This window comes from Furipterus horrens, unplaced genomic scaffold, assembly GCF_987537825.1.
Source record: "Furipterus horrens unplaced genomic scaffold, mFurHor1.1.pri manual_scaffold_3, whole genome shotgun sequence".
Taxonomy (NCBI): Eukaryota; Metazoa; Chordata; class Mammalia; order Chiroptera; family Furipteridae; genus Furipterus; species Furipterus horrens.
In genome coordinates this window covers 137,444,279-137,464,399 of record NW_028327173.1, presented here as the reverse complement: position 1 = coordinate 137,464,399, position 20,121 = coordinate 137,444,279, and the positions used below count along the sequence as shown (strand labels likewise).

The 20,121-nt window shown below is 36.7% G+C and overlaps 1 protein-coding gene across 1 annotated transcript in view; it reads left to right on the top strand.

Annotated features, from left to right (window-relative positions):
- The first annotated feature begins 357 nt into the window (after positions 1–357).
- Positions 358–20,121, top strand: part of LOC150016094 (T cell receptor alpha chain MC.7.G5-like) — a 242,803-nt gene continuing 223,039 nt past the window's right edge. Inside the window, exons 1-2 of the mRNA XM_090270301.1 lie at positions 358–406; positions 574–867. Coding sequence (XP_090126427.1) covers positions 358–406; positions 574–867 — 343 coding nt within the window. The remainder of the gene's footprint in view (positions 407–573; positions 868–20,121) is intronic.

Here is a 20,121-nt window from a genome sequence, read left to right as displayed (position 1 = left end):
TGCCACCACCTAGTTCATCACAAGTACGATTACTGAACATAACAGCCTTTCAAGTCATCAGTCTTCTTTTCAATATACAAGTTTACTCATATTTTTTTCAGATGTAATTGTTTTAAAATTAAGAATGGATAATTTAAAGACAGTTTGTGTTGGCTGATACTCTCAGCTGGTATCTAGAGAAGTCTGACGTAACCCACAGCAACTTGCTGCACCAGAAAACTCTGTTTCCTGTTCTGGGGCGGAAGCAGCAACACAGCCCAGCATTTCTTCTCTCCTCTATCAGAATCACTTTCACCGTGCAGAGTCCTGAATCTAACATAGCACAAGAAGATATTTATATAGTGGAAGAGATCAAAGATGTTGTTCTCCAGCCTTCTGAAGGTGGCCCTGGCTTCAATGTGGCTAGGTAGGGATGCCCTAGTGGGAATGGGTCTACTCTATGACCTAAGGATTGGGGGGTCCAGGCAGTGTTTTATAAGTACCCTTGGAAGGAGAGGTAGCAGGTGTGAAAAAGAATTATTTTGTCCCACACCACTTATCCCAAAATCTTCCGAATTTTTTTTTTCCTTTCAGGATCCAGTATCACCCAGAAGGTAACTCAAGACCAAACAGCAACGTTAGTGCAGGAGAATGAGGCGGTGACCCTGGACTGCACATATGACACCAGTGATACAAGTTATAGCCTGTTCTGGTACAAGCAGCTCAGCAGTGGGGTGATGATCTTCCTTATTCGTCAGGACTCTTATAACCAGAAAAATGCCACAGAAGGTCGCTACTCATTGAATTTTCAGAAAGTGAACAGTTCCATCATACTTGTAACCTCAGCCTCCCAGCTGGAGGACTCTGCAGTGTATTTCTGTGCCCTGAGTGAGCACACAGTGAGAGGCGTGTAGGAAGGAGGTGTACCAAAACCCCAGGGCTCTCTTGTTGCATCCACCTGCTGTAGGGTCCAAGGCTGGGAATTGCCAGCACAGTCAGGAAGAGGCCAGGGCTGTGGCAGCACAGGTGTAGGCAGGATTTGGGGGGAAACACTCTATCAAAATAACCTTTCTAGGTCCATAGACCATGTGTAGAGTTATCATTTGTGGAAAACATCTTTGTCTTTGAAAATTTGAGTTGAAATTATTTATTGAAGATAAGGAGCAACCACAACAAACAATTTGCCATTTGGTAAGAGACTGAGCTAGAAGAATTAACTAAGGAAATTCAGTAACATCTGAATCTAAAAATCAGTAAATGTATTTGTAATTGTAAGATTTTCTGGTCAATTTGTTCAGTAAATATTTATTGAGTATATTTTATGTTATAGGCATTGTTTTGAATTAGAAGACTGTGAAAGTTCTGTCTTTTCCTGGTTCTGTCATCGTCGGCAGCCGTCCGTCTCGAGAGACGATGGTGTAGCTTCTCAAGAGTCTATCTGCACCGCCGAGAATGGCTGTGCAGTCCGACTCGGGAGTGACACGGTATCTGTCTCCTCCCGTGTTGAATCGACATGTTACAATGACGCTGGAGTGTCCTCTCCAGTGAAGCGAAGCTACAGAGCCTGGGCAGGGTGATATGGAGGGCCTGCTGTTGCCCATGCAGCAGACCCCCCCTCTCTTCGCAGCTGAAGGGTCCAAGGGAAAGACGGAGTCAATACAGCTTGGCTTTAAGTGCGCCGCAGGAGTTGCCGGTGTTGACTACAACGTCAAACCGCCTTAGGGACTCCAGCTCCGGATTTTCTGTCGGGGTTTACTCCCTTAGCCTTTCCCCTGAAGAGGTATGCCGCAAGGCAGCGGAGGTTTTTTGGAGTCAGAGTTTTCCTTCTCTGATGTGCCCTGACTGGAAGATCGAACCAGCGACACTTAGCTCGCAGGCCGACGCTCAATCCACTGAGCCAAACCAGCCAGGGGGAACCTGGTTCTGTATATTATGCTATTTACTACTGTCTAATGAATTAGTTCAATTTGCATTTGTTAATTGAGTTAAGGGCACTCTGATTTCCTTTCTAAGGTGCTTATTATGTGACAAACTTTGTGCTGATGCTCTTTCCATCTCATTAACATTCTAACAAGAAAGAACTCATTTCCATTATGTAAATTTACCTGCCTACTACCAGTCTTACTCATAAAATGATCAATAATTAGTGGCTCTAGGGGGATGTTGTGCAGAAGCAGAGAGTGAATTATCTTCCTTTTCTAATCTTGCCCTTCACTTCACCGCTCCTCCAAAAGCACTTTTTTTTTTCTTTGCCATCATTGGCTCATTTGTACACCTCCATGCCCTCTTTGTTCAATCTGTGTTCCCCAATCCATTTTCTCCTATTTTAACCTCTCGCTCCTAACCCTATTGTCTCAGTGTATATAATGTGGATGGTAATATATGTTTTGTAAGTGATTTGCATTATAACTCACTCCCATATTTTTATTTGGGAATCAGATGTGCACAGTAGAAATCTGAGAAATAGTGTCTTTAAAAATGTTTTGAGTTTAAATTTTTTACTGTTTTAACATAAATTTTAACCACTTTTAAAAAATTAAGTGTATAATCCAGTGGTAGTAAGTATATTTACATTGTTATTCAACCATCAGTACCATCTATCTCTCTAGTACTCTTTTCATTGAAATCTGAAAAATGTACTCGTTAAACAATAACTCCTTATGCCTGTTTCTTGCAGCTTTTGGCAACTGCCTTTCTACTTCTTTTTATGAGTTTGACTGTTTTAGGTACCTTATAAAAGTAGAATTATACAATATTGATCACATGGTTACTTATTTCACCTAGTAGAGTCTGAAAGTTCACTCACGTTGTAGTGTGTGTTAGAATTTCTTCCTTTCTTAAGGTTCAGTACTATTCCAGTGTGTGTATCTACCACATTTTGTTTATTCATTCATGTGTTGATGGACATTTGTGTTCCTTCCACCTTTGGGTGGAAATATGTATATAAATATACCAATATCTTGGGTATATACTCAATTTTTTTCAATTTTTTAGTATGTACACAAAAGTAGATTTGCTGGATCATATGGCAAGTCAATTAAAATCTTTTGAGAAACATTTATATTGATTAATTTGAAGAACTATGGTCTACACTGCTTTATCACAAGCAAATTTAAAAGAACAGAGAAAAACAGTTATCACTAGCCATGAAGGAAGTTTCAATTTCCTGGTGCACAAAAGTATAAGAGAATTTGTCACCCTCACTATAGTCCTTTGTTCAAATCAGGTGCCTAATAATTGGTCTGAAAGAAATAGTCAAGCTCTTAGTGGCCAAGCTCCTAGTGACGTAGTGGTTAGCTCCTGAACTGCAGTTTGTGTATCCTTTGTAAGATGTTTTCTCTCTCCTATGATTAGGACTAAGGAAAGAAATTTGGCTCTCACTTCTTGTATTTAATACTGTACTAGAGGTTGATGTCAGTGCAATAAGGCAAGAGAAAGAAATGAATGATATACAGTTCAGAAAGGAAGAAGTGAACCTATCTTTATTTACAGACAGCATAATTGTCTAAATAGAAAATCTAAGAGTTATCTACAAAAAAGCCACTAGGACAAATAGATAAGTTGAACAAAGTCAAATATATACCTGCTATATGATTCAGTCATTACATTCTCAGATATTGACCAAAGAGAAAAGAAAGCATATGCTTTTTGAAAAGCTTATACACAAATGTTCATAGCAGCTTTATTTGTAACAGCCCCAAACTGGGCCCAACGAAAATGTACAGCAATAGGCAAATAGATAAACAAATTTTTCTATCTCTCTATGATGAAATACTTATGGCTCAGCAACAAAAAAAAGAACAATTGATATTTAAGAGACCATAAAAGAATCTCAGAATAATTATGCTGAGAGGAAGAAACCAGACAAAAGAGTATGTATGGTTGCATTTATAAAAATTATAAAATATGCAAACTAATATATGACAGAAGTGTGTCCTTCAAACAGGAATGAGGGGTAGGAAGAAGGTTAAGGGAAGGAATTTAAAGAGACATGAATAAACTCTGGGGGAGATGTATATGTTCGTTATCTTGATTGTGGTGATGACTTCATAAATGTATAAAAATGTCAAATCTTATAAATTTGTTTACTTTAAATAGGTACTTTTTTTTACAAAACTTATGCATTTATAAAGCCATTAAAACTCAAAATTTAACAAATGTCTTCTCTCAATGTTGTGAAAGTTCTCTCATGTGACCGAAGATGCAAATATGTCTCCTCTACGTTCTCATTGGCCTTAAATTATGTTTTTAAAAACTATATATAACAACTTTCTACATCCATATGCTGAATCATTTACTTTCAACCCATTATCATCCCAACTTGTTTTTGCTCATATATATCAGAACAGAAGTTTGTAGCTGCTTTTCCAGAATTCCTTTATAGCATAATTTTGTGGTGGGTTCTGACAATATAATTTGAAAGGTGGAGGACAAGTTAAGATTCTTGGCCTGTGTTCCCTCTTCTTCTTTTTTAAAGATTTTATTTATTTATTTTTAGAGAGATGAGAAAGGAGGGGAAAAGAGAGGGAGAGAAACATTGATATGTGAGAGAAAAATTGATCAGTTGCCTCTCAGACACGTCCCAAGTGAACACCAGGCCTACAACCCAGGCATGTTCCCTTACCAGGAATCAAAGTAGAGACCTTTCCTTTTGCGGGATGATGCCCAACCAACTGGGCCACATCAGTCAATGCCTGGGCTTGCATTTTTAAGTCCACATCTGGGAGACTATTAACAGGTTGATTCAAGGACTAAGGAAGCTTCTTGATCTGAATCTGCATAGAGAGAATGCCAGGAAACATCCTGAACTAAGCTTCCACCTCTGTGTCTGTGGATAAACGTTTACAGACAGATGTGTCCTTTCCCAGAACTTTGTCCTGGTAACCCTCAGAGGTTTTTTTGTTTTGTTTTATGAAATGAATGGTCATAAAAATAAATAAAAGGCATGCTTGCTTTTGCTGCTCACATTTCACAGAAAAAGACAAATAAATGGAAGCATATACTGTGTTCATGGATTACAAGAATTAATATCATTAAAATATCCATATTACCCAAAACAATCTATAGATCCCACGCAATCTCTATTAAAATACCAATGATATATTTCATAGATATAGGAGAAATATTTCAAATTTTTATATGGAACCATAAATGACCCCAAATAGCCTCAGCATATTTGAGAAAGAAGAACAAAGTAAGAGGGATCAAAATACCTGCTATCAAACTATATTAGAAGGCCACTGTAATGTGCAGCAGGCTGTTGCAGGCTTTGAAGTTACATTTAATTTGATAGAAAGAGTAGAATAGTGAATGATTTTTATCAGAGAGTTGCATTTTGGAATATTAATTTAGTGGTATCTGTGGATTAGGTTGAAATGAAAAGAACCAGCTAACTAGAGGCTAAAGGTTTTGGCAACTTTTTTTTTTTTTAAGATTTTATTTATTTATTTTTAGAGAGAGGAGAAGAGAGGGAGAAAGAGAGGAAAAGAAACATCAATGTGTGATTGCCTCTCACACACCCCCAGATGGGGACCTGGCCCACAACCCAGGCATGTGCCCTGACTGAAATCGAACTGGTGACTCTTTGGTCCGCAGGTCAGCACTCAATCCACTAAGCCACACTATCTAGGGCTAATTTGTTAACTTTTTTAAGGAAGGGATTGAAGAAGAAGGCCATAATGAAGCTTCTTTTATCTTAGCAAATCAGATTTTTAATGAGTGTTCCCCTTTTTGAATTTGAGGGGTAAAAGGAAAATGAAAGCACATAGAGGCCCCGCATGGTACTGTGCACCTCAGCCCAGCTGAAGCTGACAAGGAGGGATTTGCTTCTGTGTAAACACCAGCAGTGACTGTGTTTGAAAGTAGAATTTATTGTATCCTCTCCTCCACTGTTTCACATCCATGGAATGGTCAATAATTGAGCAACTTTCTCAGTCCAGGGATGATTTTGGAAAAATAAAATGCTCAGTGAAGCTACCAGTCAATAAAACTACTAAAACAAACAAACAAAAAAACCTATCTCAATTTAGCTGTTTCTTTGCCACTTGATCACAAGCAATTATAATCCAACATCCTTGAAGCCCTTTTTACACTGTCTCAAGCTTCTTACTACCTAGGGATGTCACCTAAAGAAGTTTCACGTGAAATCTCAGGAAAATTTAATCTTTGGATCATACCTGGATTTACCTCAAGACTGAGCGTCCTTGACAGTCAGAATAATATTTGTTTCTATATTACCCACCAGTTCCCTCTTCCTTGTCCTCCATTTTTGTTTGTATTTATTATATTAAATTGTGCAATTTACATAAACTTTGCCCTTTTTAGTCTAGATTAGAATAAATTTTACTGTCAGAAAAATCATCTTGTAAGAAATACCAAATTGAACTTCATTTAAAAATAATAGAAAAGTTTTTCTGTTCTACCAGTGAGATGGACAAGTCCTAATCAGTACCCTCAAATACCAGTTTCATGAGATTTTCTTCCCAAAATTCTAGAAAAATAATAATCTTGATTCAGTAAGTTTAAGTTAAAATATTCCAGAAATTTTGATATAATATAAAAGCTGGCCTTAACATTTCAGCATTTGGAACTTTCTGAGCAACAACACATTTAAAAAAAATTTTATCTAATTGTTCCATAGTTTTCACAGGCTAATTGGCATCCACAGCAATTTGCTGACAGGTTAAGAAAGATCAGAAGCAGACCCAAAGCTCCTGACACTACTTGAAACCTACAGCACTGACTATAAGAACTTCCATATTCACACAAAATAAAATTTGGCATTAAAAATTGAATTAGTTCTATCTTCCTTTGAGTCGAGCAGAAACTCTGCTCTTACAGATTAGGCTGAAAGAACTTGTGTTCATAAATATTTATAATATATCTTAAATTTCAACTTTCCTGAACTGTTACCAAAGCAAGCTTCCTTGTTAATTACTGCTTATCAGGAAATCTTTATTTTGCATTAATGAACTAGATCTCTATATTGTCATGCAAGCAGACAAGAGTGTTTTCTAACAGATATCCTACAACCTTTTTGTAGCATTTAATATCATTTCACCACACTCTGATTTCAATGTTGAAAACAATTTCACAAAGAAACCATACTTGAGAGGAAAAAAATTATTGCTCAATCCAATTGAATTTACTGAAAGAACAAATATCCACTTGCCTCCCACATCTCTTCCTTAGTATTGAGGACTCAGATTCTGAATACTTACTCTTGGGTTTCTTAAGGTCAAGAATATAAGCGAACTCCAAAACAGATGAATATGACTCAGACATTTTAAAGAAATCCATTAATTTGAAATTTAAAACAATCAACTAAGTTCCTCTCACCTCCCTTACTAATACCTCCCCAATTTTAGCGTACATAAATTTTTATTTTATTTTTCTAGAATTGCTTACATTCACTAAAACTCTGTCATTGCATATTATACTAAAAGATACGATCCAGGAATTCAAAATTGAACGAGTTGGTTTTAAGGGTATGGTGGTGTGATAAGAAAATATTTCCAGAGGTGATACTTTTCAACACTCTAGAGCATACCAAACCAAATATGTTCACCCCACTGTGACCTTCATGAAGGTTTCCAGTGATGTTAATTGCAGCTTCCAGCAGTTGTTGCCAATGACCTGAGCTTCCAATAACAAGAATTTCCACAAAACACTCAGAGCTTCATCCTGATCAAATGCACCAGTTGCCAAGTTCACTTATTGCAAGGACTGGGAATGGAGATACTTCTCAATTGTGCCATTTTTGTCCCAGAAAATGCATTTTAGGTAAATAATTCTCCTCTAAATATACCTATCACTGTGTCCCATAAGTTTTGGTGTGAGCTATTTTTTTCTTTGCTTTTGGCATTCTTGGTTTTTTTATTTTAACTTTGTCTCTGCTCCACATTTATCTAGAAATTCATTTTTTCATTTTAAATGAGTTAATATTTTCACCTTTTTATATTTTTAGATTTATTTAGATTATAATCAGAGAATGTGCCTAAAAAGCTTTACTTTTTAAAAATTTTTAAGGTTTACTTTGATGCTGAGTACATAATCATAATTAATTTTATTTGAAAGTTATAAGTTTATATATGTGTGTATATCTACGTACCCAACATTTTAAAGTATATTTTATTGATCATTGTTACAGTTGTTCCAATTTCTTATCCCTTTGTTCTCCTCTTCCCAGCAATCCCCTTCACTCCAGAAATCCCACCCCTCTTGTCAATCCATGGGTCATCCATATAAGTTCTTTGGCTTCGCCCTTTCCTATATTATTCTTAACTTCTCCCTGTTTATTTGTACCAACCAATTATGTTTCTTAGTCCCTGCACCATTTCCCCATTTCTCCCCTTTCACCTCCCAGCTGATAACGCTACAAATGATCCCCATACCCATGATTCTGTTCCTATTCTAGTTTGCTTAGTTGAATTTTGTTTTCATTTTTTAGATTCAGTTGTTGATAGTTGTGAGTTTGTTGTCATTTTAATGTTCATAATTTTGATCTTCTTTTTCTTAAGTAAGCCTCTTTAGCATTTTATATAATAATGGCTTGGTGATGATGAACTCCTTTAGCTTTACCTTGTCTGGGAAGCACTTCATCTGCCCTTTCATTCTAAATGATAGCTTTGCTGAATAGAGTAATCTTGGTTATAGGTCCTTGTTTTTCATCACATTGAATACTTCTTGCCAGTTCCTTCTAGCCTGCAAAGCTTTTTTTGAGAAATCAGCTAATAATCTTATAGGCACCCCTTTGTAGGTAACTCTCTGCTTTTCTCTTGCTGCTTTTAAGATTCTCTCTTTATTTTGAAACTTTGGCATTTTAATGATGATGTGTCTTGGTGTGGTCCTCTTTGGGTCTAGCTTCTTTTGGACTCTCTATGCTTCCTGGATTTGTATGTCTATTTTCCTCACCAAATTAGGGAAGCCTGTCATTGCCACCACTGCTACCACCACCACATTGTGTCCTCTCCACCCCAGCTCTGCTCCTCCTACCTGTCTGGATGAGTATTTCTTCTTTATATCTTTGTTGGATTTCCATGCAGCTCGATTTTCTGGAACTTCTGGTTGTCTCTAGTTTTTAGATAGTTGTATTCCTTCTCAGTTGTGAAGGGAGATGCAGTGTGTCTATCTAGGCCTCCATCTTTGTACCCAACTTTTTTTATTGTGTCATTAAATTCTTCGATGTTCTTGTTTTGTTTTCTGTTAAATCAGTCACTTTCTGAAAGAGCACTGATGAAATTTTATTTTATCAAGTTCATCTTGCAAATTGTTTTTATTTCATTTATTTAGTGTCACTGTTTTGGTATGCATGATTTATGACATATCTCTCCATAAAGTATATCCTTTTAGCATAATGTACAGGAAATCATTCATTTTCTAGATTTTCATTATTATATAATGTCCTTCATCCTATGTGGTACAACCTGCTATTTTTCCCTCAATATTCATTCTTCTCCTTTACTTTTTTCTCCCTTAGAATAAAATCTGTATTGCCAGACTTACTTGCAGCTAGTATGGCCATGAAGTAAGTTCTGATCAATGAAATGTAAGTGTAAATATCAGGTGGCAGCTTCTAGGAATTTCTCTAAGACTCAGCATGCAAAATCTTCTGTTTCTCTTAGCCATCTGACTCCCACCTCCTTTTTTACTGGTGTATTGATCCTCTGAGATTCAACTACGTCCTTCAGTTGGTCTGTGCACCATGCACCTTCCTGAATGTGGGCCCCTTGAGGCACAGCAATTCTTAATTTGCAGCCACTATTTATGACCTCCTTCAGGCAAGCAAAATAGTTACAGTATTTTTGGAAGACAGTATTTAAATTGACCATAATGCTATTTATACTCTACTGTGGCTAAAAAATATGTTGGAGCACACCATTTTGCAAAACTGGATCCTCTCAGAGTTCGAGACAGAAAATGGACCAACGTTCCCTTTGACTTGGATAGCCAACCTACCTTGTGCTTTTTATCATTAACCTTACTAGCTCAGGGCTTTAGACTAAAGATTCATGATTTAAAAAAAAAGAAAAACTACCCTGCAACCTCAGGCTCTGCTCTTAGCATGCATATGATCAGGTGCTTGGTCCTTACACATCAAAAATGCTTTCATTTTTAGGATGTTTTCTCCCTTTAAGACTTGTTAAGTCTATTTTGAAACGTGGGAAAAAAATGAATCGTTGGTCTCATTGGATTCTTTTGCAATCTCCCTTTCCTGGATCAATAAGATCCATCCCTAGAATTTAAGGCAAAGGGGTTACAGTGGAAAGATTAATTTTAAAGAAGAAAATCATGTCAGATGATGTTTAAAACAATTATCCTACTGCATATAGAATTGTAGGTTCTAATAATATAATAATATGAATGCCAGACTCGATGTCAGAAAGAACTCCTTGGTATTTAAACTCCTCTACTATGAGCTCAGTGACCTTAGGCAAGCTACACAATGTACCTAAGCCTCATTTTTCTCATGAAAGAATGTGGAAAAATAATCACTTCCCAAAGTTCTTACAACTCGTAAAGTAGAATGGAAAATACGTCATGCAAACAGCACACATACCAAACCCAGAACAATTTTATTAGAGGAAACTCACAAAGACAAAGGAAAGAGCAGATGTATGGTTTCCCAGGAGCAGCACAAACCTCCACATTCTGGAATACCACACAGGAATCTCACAGGGCCAATGTCAGAACATAAGAAAGAGATCCCAGTCTAGAGCCATGGAGTTTTGAAACTGCATTATTGAGAAGCACCAGGCCTTATCCTGGCATAGGGACTAGGTTCCAAACTATGTGATTATAACAATGTAAAGTGATGCAACCAGTGGCTCCCAGTTCTGATATGCCACCTCTTAAATGTGACATAAAAAACATCGGCAGTAACAGAACATTGATAAGTCGACTTCAGCAAAAGTAAAATCATTTGTACTTCAAAGGACACTATCAAGAAAATGAAAAGCCAACCCACAGAATGGAAGAAAATATTTGCGAATCACATATATCATGTATCTGATAAGGGACTTGTATCTAGAATATATAAAGAATTCTTACACCTCAATACTAAAAACACATATAATCTAATTAAACAATGAGCAAATGATTTAAATAGACACTTTTTCCAAAGAAGGTACGTAATTGGTTAATAAGTGCATGAAAAGACAGTCATCATTGAAGAAGTGTAAATGAATATCACAGTGAGGTACTATTTTGCACCTGCTAGAATAATGTAATTTAAAACAACAAATGTTATCAAGGATGTGAAGAAATTAAAACCTTCATACATTGCTGATAGGAATGTAAAGTGATGCTGTCACTTTGGAAAACAGTTTGGCAGCACCTCAAAATGTTAAACACAGAATTAGTATGACCCATTAATTCCAGTCCCATGTACCTACCCCAGATACATATATACACACAAAAACTTGTACATGACTGTTCATAATAGTCAAAACGTGGAAATAATCCAAATGGATAAACAAAACTTGGCGTAGCCATTCAATGAAATACTATTCAGCCATAAAACAGAATGAAATATTGATACACATTACAACATGGCTAAACCTTGAAGCATACTAAGTGAAAGAAGCCATACACAAAATGCCCATACTGCATATTCCATTTATGACAATTTTCCATACTAGGCAAATCAATAGAATCAAAATGAAGATAGGTATTTGCCAGAGGATGGGAAGAAGGAGGAATGAGTGTATTACTTAATGGTATAGGGTTTATTTGGGGCATGATGAAAATTTTCTGGAACCAGATATTGGTGACTGTTGCACAACATTGTGAATGTTCTGCAAGCTACTGAATTGTACACTTTAAAGTGGTTAAAATGTTGAATTCTATGTTTTGTGAATTGTACGCTAAAAAAAGACAACCAAAAACATCTAAATATGATTGTAGTTAATTGAATCAGAAGCTCTAAAGCAAATTAAATTCTTACTATTCCATTGTAAACCATCTCAGTAAGAATATGAAAGATGGAGTTATCTAAGTAAACCTAACTCAGATTCTAATTAAAAATTACAAAAATATGGACAAAAGGGATTAGCAAGGCTAGCATGAGCCTTTAAGGAAAGAATTTAAAAGCGAAAACCCAGAATGAAGTTAAAGTTTGAAGAAAAATATGAAGTGCAACATAAAGGACATTTTAGAAGATTAGAGAAAAGAGGAGAGCGGGACAGAGGAGAAGATTGATTGACATATTAAGCAAAATAGAATAACTTTGACAGAAAACAGAAAAGGTAGAGTGTCTCAACTACTGTTTTCATTCTCTATTTTTCATCCAGAAGAATTAATTTCAAACTCAGAAAGAAAAAAATGAAGAAGTGGAAAATTATAAATAAAGAGATACTAAGAGAAATCTTAGCTGTTTTCGGTATAATCAAGTCTTCCGGATCATTTAAATTCATTTCCAAATACCAAAAGAATTTACAGGCATGATTTGAGAGGCACTGGGCAAAATCTTTGTAAACCTAAGGGAAATGAAGGAAATTCCAAACTATAAACAAGGAAGACATGGATTGATATCCAACAAAGTTTTAGAACATATTATTAACAGATCATGTGTGTGTTTTTACAAAATAAATGATCAGCATGAACTAAAGATATTTTTAAAACAAGGTTGCTAAATTCAAGGCATTTCTATTGACTTAAATTGTCTCAAATGTTTGCAGGATACTTGACTATTTTGTTTCTCATTATATCATTACAAAAATAATAAAGTAATAATATCACATATTCCTCAAGTGATATATTTATCACTGGCCTTATGGTAGTATCATTGATAATAACAGCCAAAATTTATCAAGTGCTTAATATACAAGGTAGGGCAAAAGTAGCTATATAGTTGTTTATATGGAAAATAATACAATAATTAATAAGTAGCAATACAAGAATAAACTGTTTCTCATACAACTATAAACCTACTTTGCATCACCCTCTATGTACAAAGTATTGTTCTAAGTGCATCCTATAAATTAAATCATTTAATCTTTACTACAACCGCATGAAGTAAATCTAATTATTAAACCCAAAAAAATTGAGGTACAGAGAAACAAACCAATTCACCCAAGAGCACAGTCAGTAAGAGGAGCACTTGCATACAAGCACAGGCAGATAAGCCCAAAGCCTGTATTCTTAACAATTATACTTTGGTAACTACTTAAGTAATCTGTAATCCTCACCACAAAACCACAAGTTTGGTATTTATTATCCCCATTTAACAGGAAACAGGATTGAAGTGTTGTGGTAACTTCTCTAAACCCAGTGTCTAGGAAGAGGCAGGGCTACCAGTCTAACTTAAATCTATTTAGATCCAAACCATATTCACTTTTCACTTTGCCCTTCTGCATAAGCTACAGTCCATGAATCCTTGCTGAAAGAATGGCCATATATAAAGATTCAATTTAGAGAACTGTCTCTACTGCTGTATCATAGAATTTTATCCTTCATCTTCACATGTTCACATAAGATATGCCTAACAGATGTGCAAATAGCACAATGTTGAGATAGGTAGATAATATGTTCGTGTATATTGGACAAACTGAAATAGTCAAAATGAAGATTAATGGGGATGTCTATATATTTCTGTACATAGTTTTATAAAAGTAATTTGCAATATATAGAACAAGAAACTGTAGATTTACAGTATTTTTGTGAAAATGACCTGGCATGGAACTTGCTTAAACTAGCTCCAGGAAGAGATTTGGGGGCGGGGAGGAGATTTGCTGAAAGTCTATAGATGAGTCACATAAATCTATCTGCAAAGAATACAGCTGGACCTCCCAAAAAGGAAAACCATTAGAAAAAATTGGCTATTTTTTCTGAACCTATTTCTCTCTAAATGTATAACCATTTCTCTTCTTGGAAGACCAGATAACACTGTAAGCCTGTTTATTTCTATTCCACAATAACTTGAGTTTGAATATACCCAGCTTTCATTTGCCAAGGGATGACCATGGTTCAAGCACCACAGGCTTTTATAGCTCTAGTGACAAATATTGCCTACCTACTGTTTTTATACCCCTTTGTCCAAATTAATAAGCACGATATTGATCCAGATCCAGTTACAGTCAAGGAGACGGGGGCCAGTTGGCACAAACACGACTTCTACGTTCATCTTTATGTGGAGGACTTATGGGCTGTTAATGAATCCCAAAAGTGGGAAATGACTACAAGCTCAAAACAATTCAACAACATGATGAAACCACTGAAACAGTCATAGAAAACAATTATAAACGAATGGAAACCAGAAGGATTAAGTAACATCTGAAACATGTTTGAAGAGATATGGACAAAGTGTAGCAAGTCCAGAAAAGAAAGATAAGACTAGGAAAGGAGTGTGAAATAATACCATGTGGATAAGCAGGGATGGCTGGTTTGGCTCAGTGGATTGAGCGTCGGCCTGCGAGCTAAGTGTTGCTGGTTCGATCTTCCAGTCAGGGCACATCAGAGAAGGAAAACTCTGACTCCAAAAAACCTCCGCTGCCTTGCGGCATACCTCTTCAGGGGAAAGGCTAAGGGAGTAAACCCCGACAGAAAATCCGGAGCCGGAGTCCCTAAGGCGGTTTGACGTTGTAGTCAACACCGGCAACTCCTGCGGCGCACCTGAAGCCAAGCTGTATCGACTCCGTCTTTCCCTTGGACCCTTCAGCTGCGAAGAGAGGGGGGGTCTGCTGCATGGGCAACAGCAGACCCTCCATATCACTCTGCCCAGGCTCTGTAGCTTCAGCTTCACTGGAGAGGACACTCCAGTGTCATCGCAAGATGTTGATTCAACACAGGAGGAGACAGATACCGTGTCACTCCCGAGTCGGACTGCACAACCATTCTCGGCGGTGCAGATAGACTCTTAAGAAGCTACACCATCGTCTCTCGAGACGGACGGCTGCCGGCTGCCATACAAAGAAATCAGAGATATATATAAGAGATAACTTTTAAAAACAGAGAACAGAACAATCCTCGGGTTTTCAGAAAGATATATTGTGGAATGCACAGTTGTCAGCAACTCTGCTTGATCTAGCATAGCTAACTGAGGCCAAAAAATCATGGGGCTTCTATTCCCCACCTACCCCCACACCCAGGACTCCAAGTTGCTACCTTTGATTTTTGATCCTAGATTTACTCTGTGTGTGTGTGTGTGTGTGTGTGTGTGTGTGTGTGTTTCCGTCAGGGTTTGCACAGTATTTGACCTGCATAACAAATGGCTCTCAAGCTTGCCACTAGGTGGCAATGTGGGCATTTTATTTAAAAAATCCTGGCAGGTTCCCTGCGCAGGCAACCTTATTAAAAATTACACAGACGTGTGCGTTTATGCTGCCTCTGATGGGCTGGAAGTCTCATTTGATTTCTAAAGTAAATGTAGAGAAGTTACAATAAAAGACTCCTTTGACCAACTAACATATATTTCCAGTCCTGTCGCAGAGACCTGTGTGAGCCTCAGATGCAATAATAATGAGGAAGACCTGGGAAGTTTTGGTGGCTATTCTGTGGCTTCAGTTAAGCGGTAAGTTAGGGGTTTCTGGATATGGGAACAGGATATGTCTTCAAAACTCTGAGGAGGGGAGGTAAGGGACTCCAAGTGGCTAATCTGGAGTGCGCTCTGGGAAATGTGTAAAGGAATGTACAGAAATGTTGCAATAATGGTAATATCTGGGCTTGATGTGTCTTTGAGAACAGGGGTTAGTGGCAAAAATGGAGTGGAGCAGAGTCCCCAGTACCTGAGTGTCCAGGAAGGAGCATTTATCACAATCAATTGCAGTTACTCCACAAGAATGACCACGTTACACTGGATGCGACAGAATCCTGGAAGAGGCATTGTCTCCTTGTTTATACTGAGCTTAGAGATGAAGAGGAAAGGAAGAGTAAGTGCCACAATAAACATAAAGGAAAGTTACAGCTCCCTGCACATCTCAGGCTCGCAGCCCCGAGACTCTGCCTTCTACCTGTGTGCTGTGGAGACACAGTGCTCCTCCAGCACCTGGAGGCTGTACACAAACTCGAAAGCTGAGACATCGTTTCTTCATTCTTGTCTTTCCAGACTTGTCTGCCTCTTTCCCTGGACAGATGATTTAAGTTTTCTCAGTTTTTTTAAATTCAATATTTTCTCCCTCTAGGTCATCTGTAATCTCTAAAGCATTATCACCACTATATTCTAATATAGTAGGAGGTCTGTCCAGAAAGTATCCAGCCATGTGATATGAAAGAGACATTTATTGAAGAAGATCAAGAAACATTGTACATAGGATAATGATGTTTCAGTCCCCTTCAAAGCATGCACCTTAGGACCTAATTTTGGGTTTATTGGTAGCAGTTTGAATCAAGTCATTAGCAACTACAGCACAATGTTCCTTCTGCTCTGATAGCAGAAGCCATGGAACGAATTGTGCCATGACACATTTCTTGCCAAGATCCTGCATCAAAATCTTGGACACAGTAATTTTTGGAATCTGCTTCTAGTTCTCACACTGTTGGTCGCTGATCTTTGCCGATTGCAGCCTGTACACATTCAATATTCTCAGGTGTTCTGCTTGTTGCAAGCCTTCCAAAATGTGGATCACTTTTAACAGGTTTTCAATCATTTTTGAAGCATTTGTGCCACACTTTTATTTGCACTACACTCATTGCATCATCCCTGAAAGCCTTCTGAATCATCCAAATAGCTTCCATAGAGGAATGTTCAAACTTAATGCAAAATTCGATGCTCTGCTCACTCAGTCATTTTGAATGCGATGGCCACACAGCACACATGTTCACTCAATGGCATCTACACCCCCACTAACTAGTACAGTGAAGTCATCATTGTTCACACATGCTCATTCCAGTTCATTCTCCTTGGCTGCCAGGTTATATCAATGTCATGCAAACCATTCTCATTATATTAACAATGGCTGGACATTTTCTGGACAGACCTTGTATATTAGAATATACTAATATACTATAATAAAATATATAGACTCTGGAGTTTAATTGGCAGTATATAAAAATCTTAATTCTGCCATTTATTAATTGGATGATCTTATCTAAGTTACTTAATTTCTCTGTGCCTCAGTTTTTCCTCAACTATAAAAAAGGAAACCATGTTGATCATAGTAGGGGTTACATGAAACAATATATGCAAAGTGCTTCAAACAGTCCCCAGCACATAGTTAGTCTTATATAAATAGTAGCTATTATTAGTATTAGGCTTAGAAGCATGAAGAGTTTGTTAATACTCACTGGTGGGTTAATACCTCAAATTTCTAGAAAAATAAATGGCATATAAATAACATGCACCTAATAACTTTAGTTTCTAAATTCCTTCCTAACTTCTAGAAGTCAGTTGGCCTTTTTTAACTGTATGGGGGAAAGCACCTAGTGGATTCAGGACTCCTGGTAGAAGGATGACTCAGTCGTTTGGTTTGTGGTGTGGAGATGAAAGGCTGGTAAGCATGGTCCTGGGAAAGCTCAATGACTTCCTTGGAAAAAAACACAGCTTCTAAGTTTCTTACACAGAGATCCCTAATGGAAATTTGAATTTATAAAAATCCATGAAACAAAATATCAAATGCAGTGGGTCTAAATCATTGATTCTCTACCTTTATATCACCAGGGACTCTTTATATTATTATTCCCCACCCCAGTGGAATTCTTAACATTGAAACATACTAAGTATTATTGCTATCGTTATTCTTGTTACTCAACAAAATTAACTGCACATATTAACTTATAACTAAGTCCTTTTCTTTTAAAGTCAAAGTTTTTTTTAATAAGAGTACTACCTGCACATACCTAAAAAATCATTAGTGTTACAAGTCTGTTTTTCTCATCCCCCCACCAAACAGCAATAATATGCCCTATCCCCACCTTCCAGTCCAACTCCATTTTAGCAATTTTTAAATAATATGCTTATACCCTTGATTTATCAATACTAATCTACCTACCTCTTTTTATGGTAGTTTACCAGCATTCTCACCTTCCTAATGTAGTTATATCACAATGTGGAATTTAATTGATAGTCAATACATACATGATTACGATCTTATGAATATGTCACTTTATAGCCAATACACACTATGATTACAGTTTCTCTATGGTACAACTTTTTAGCTAATAATTGTTTCATTTTCTTGTTTGTTTTATATCAATTTTCTTGAGTTCTGTAACAAAATTTTTTAAATATTTGTTAATAATTTTTCCCAAATGCAGCGAACACACCTAGTATCTTTTTTCTTCTTCTATTGTTCCCTAGAGATTCCCAGTTCCTTGAACTCTGTCCTTTGCCCTTGTGAACTAATAGCTCTTTGGGCTTTGTGTGCAAATGCTATTCTAGGACTTTTAAGCTTCACTCACCATATTGACTATATTGCATCTTGAATCTCATATACCTTCATTTCTTGGTTTATTCATTCTTTTTGCTAAAATACATTCATCAAAACCTCCATAATAAAGGAGGGGTTTGTTTTTGTTTTTTTGTTTTGTTTTTGGGGGGGTTTATTGCATGTTTAAAATTATATTTATTCTACCCTCACACTTTGTTGATATTTTGACTGGATATAAAATTATAGGTTGAAATTCCCTCAGTATTTTCAGCATTTGGGATTTTATTTGTGGTGAGCTACCATAAGGGGAATAGTTTCTATTACTGTTTTCATTGAAGAAGGGTAGACGACATCCAGTTGTACTCCTGCTGTTTCCCTCAGTATTTTGAAGACATCATTCCACTATTTCCTAATTTCCAGTGTTCCTGTTAAGAGATGTGATGCCATTTTGAATGATTCTCCTTTATGACCTTTTTATTCTCTGTGAACAGATTTGGAATTCTGTCTTTTCCCCTAATATTCTAAAATTCCAACTCAATAAATATGTGTCATTAACTAGGCAGAAAGCAGTTCTAGACTTGAATAAAATGTGCCTGAGACATTGTGTTGTCAAGGAGCTTATAAGCTAGGAGTTCCTATTGCTCATCCCACAGTTATGTTCACTTCATAAGTGTCCTCACTCTTTGACCTGGATAAGACTGTTGTCTAGGGAACTTGGCAGGCAAAACTTGCTGTTTTGAGTCTACCACCTTTGTTAGAAATTGATAAGAATAAAATATTTCCTCAGGAAGAAGAGTTTCTTCATTTAAAAGAAAAAGAAAAGTGATGCTGAACCATCTTTCCTGAATAGGAGTAGAAACATGTGGGGTTTTTTGTCAAAGATACTAGGTATATTAAGCATACTGTTTCATTCATTTGTTTATTCAATAAATATTGATTGAGGAACTATTATGAGCCAGGTACTTTTCTAGACATTGCCTATACAATAATGAACAAGATAAGCAAATTGCCTCCAGCAAAGAAGCTTATGGCTGTAGGGTACAGAGAGTCATACAAATACAGGAAAAAACAAGTAAATCCAATCATTGCACAATAATTTATTGTGCACCTATTTACTATTAGAACATACTATTTACTAGATAAGTTCTAAGTCCTGAGTTAGATCAGTGAACAAAATAAACAAAAAAATCTATCCACATGGAGTTTATATTCTAGTCAATAAATGAACAAGATAAACCAGATAACATACAAGTTCTGAAGAAAATGAAAGAGGATGATATGATAGAGAGTGGGGAATACTTTCATTAAGTAGTCAGGGAAAAAGTTCTCTGAGGTGATATCTGGGCTGAAACCCAAAGGAAAAGAAAAGAGCAACTTGTGCAAAGGGGAGAGGGTATTCTAGGAATAGGGAAGACAATTACAAAAGACTTAAAATAGGGGAAAACCTGTTGTATTCCAGGTCCAGAAATAAGATGAGCAGAGCCAAGGCACAGTGACTGGGACAGAGGCTGGTACAAGATGATTATTGGGGGTGTCACGTAAAGTCTTACAAAAGCCAAAATGAGGAGAATTTACAATAAATATATTGAGAATTATAAATAGGCCAATGACATGGCTTGATTTGTCTGTTTTACAACATTACTTGGCTCCACTATGGAACGTAGATAAGGAGAGAGGAAGGGAAGCAAAGGGTCAGGGGGAAGAAGAACATTTAGTAGATCGTTGAAATGTTAAAATAATCCATGCAAAAACAATATTGGTTTGCACTAGGATAGAAACAATGGCGATAAAGAGAAATATGAGATGTATGCATTTGACAGTGAAATTAACAGGATTCACT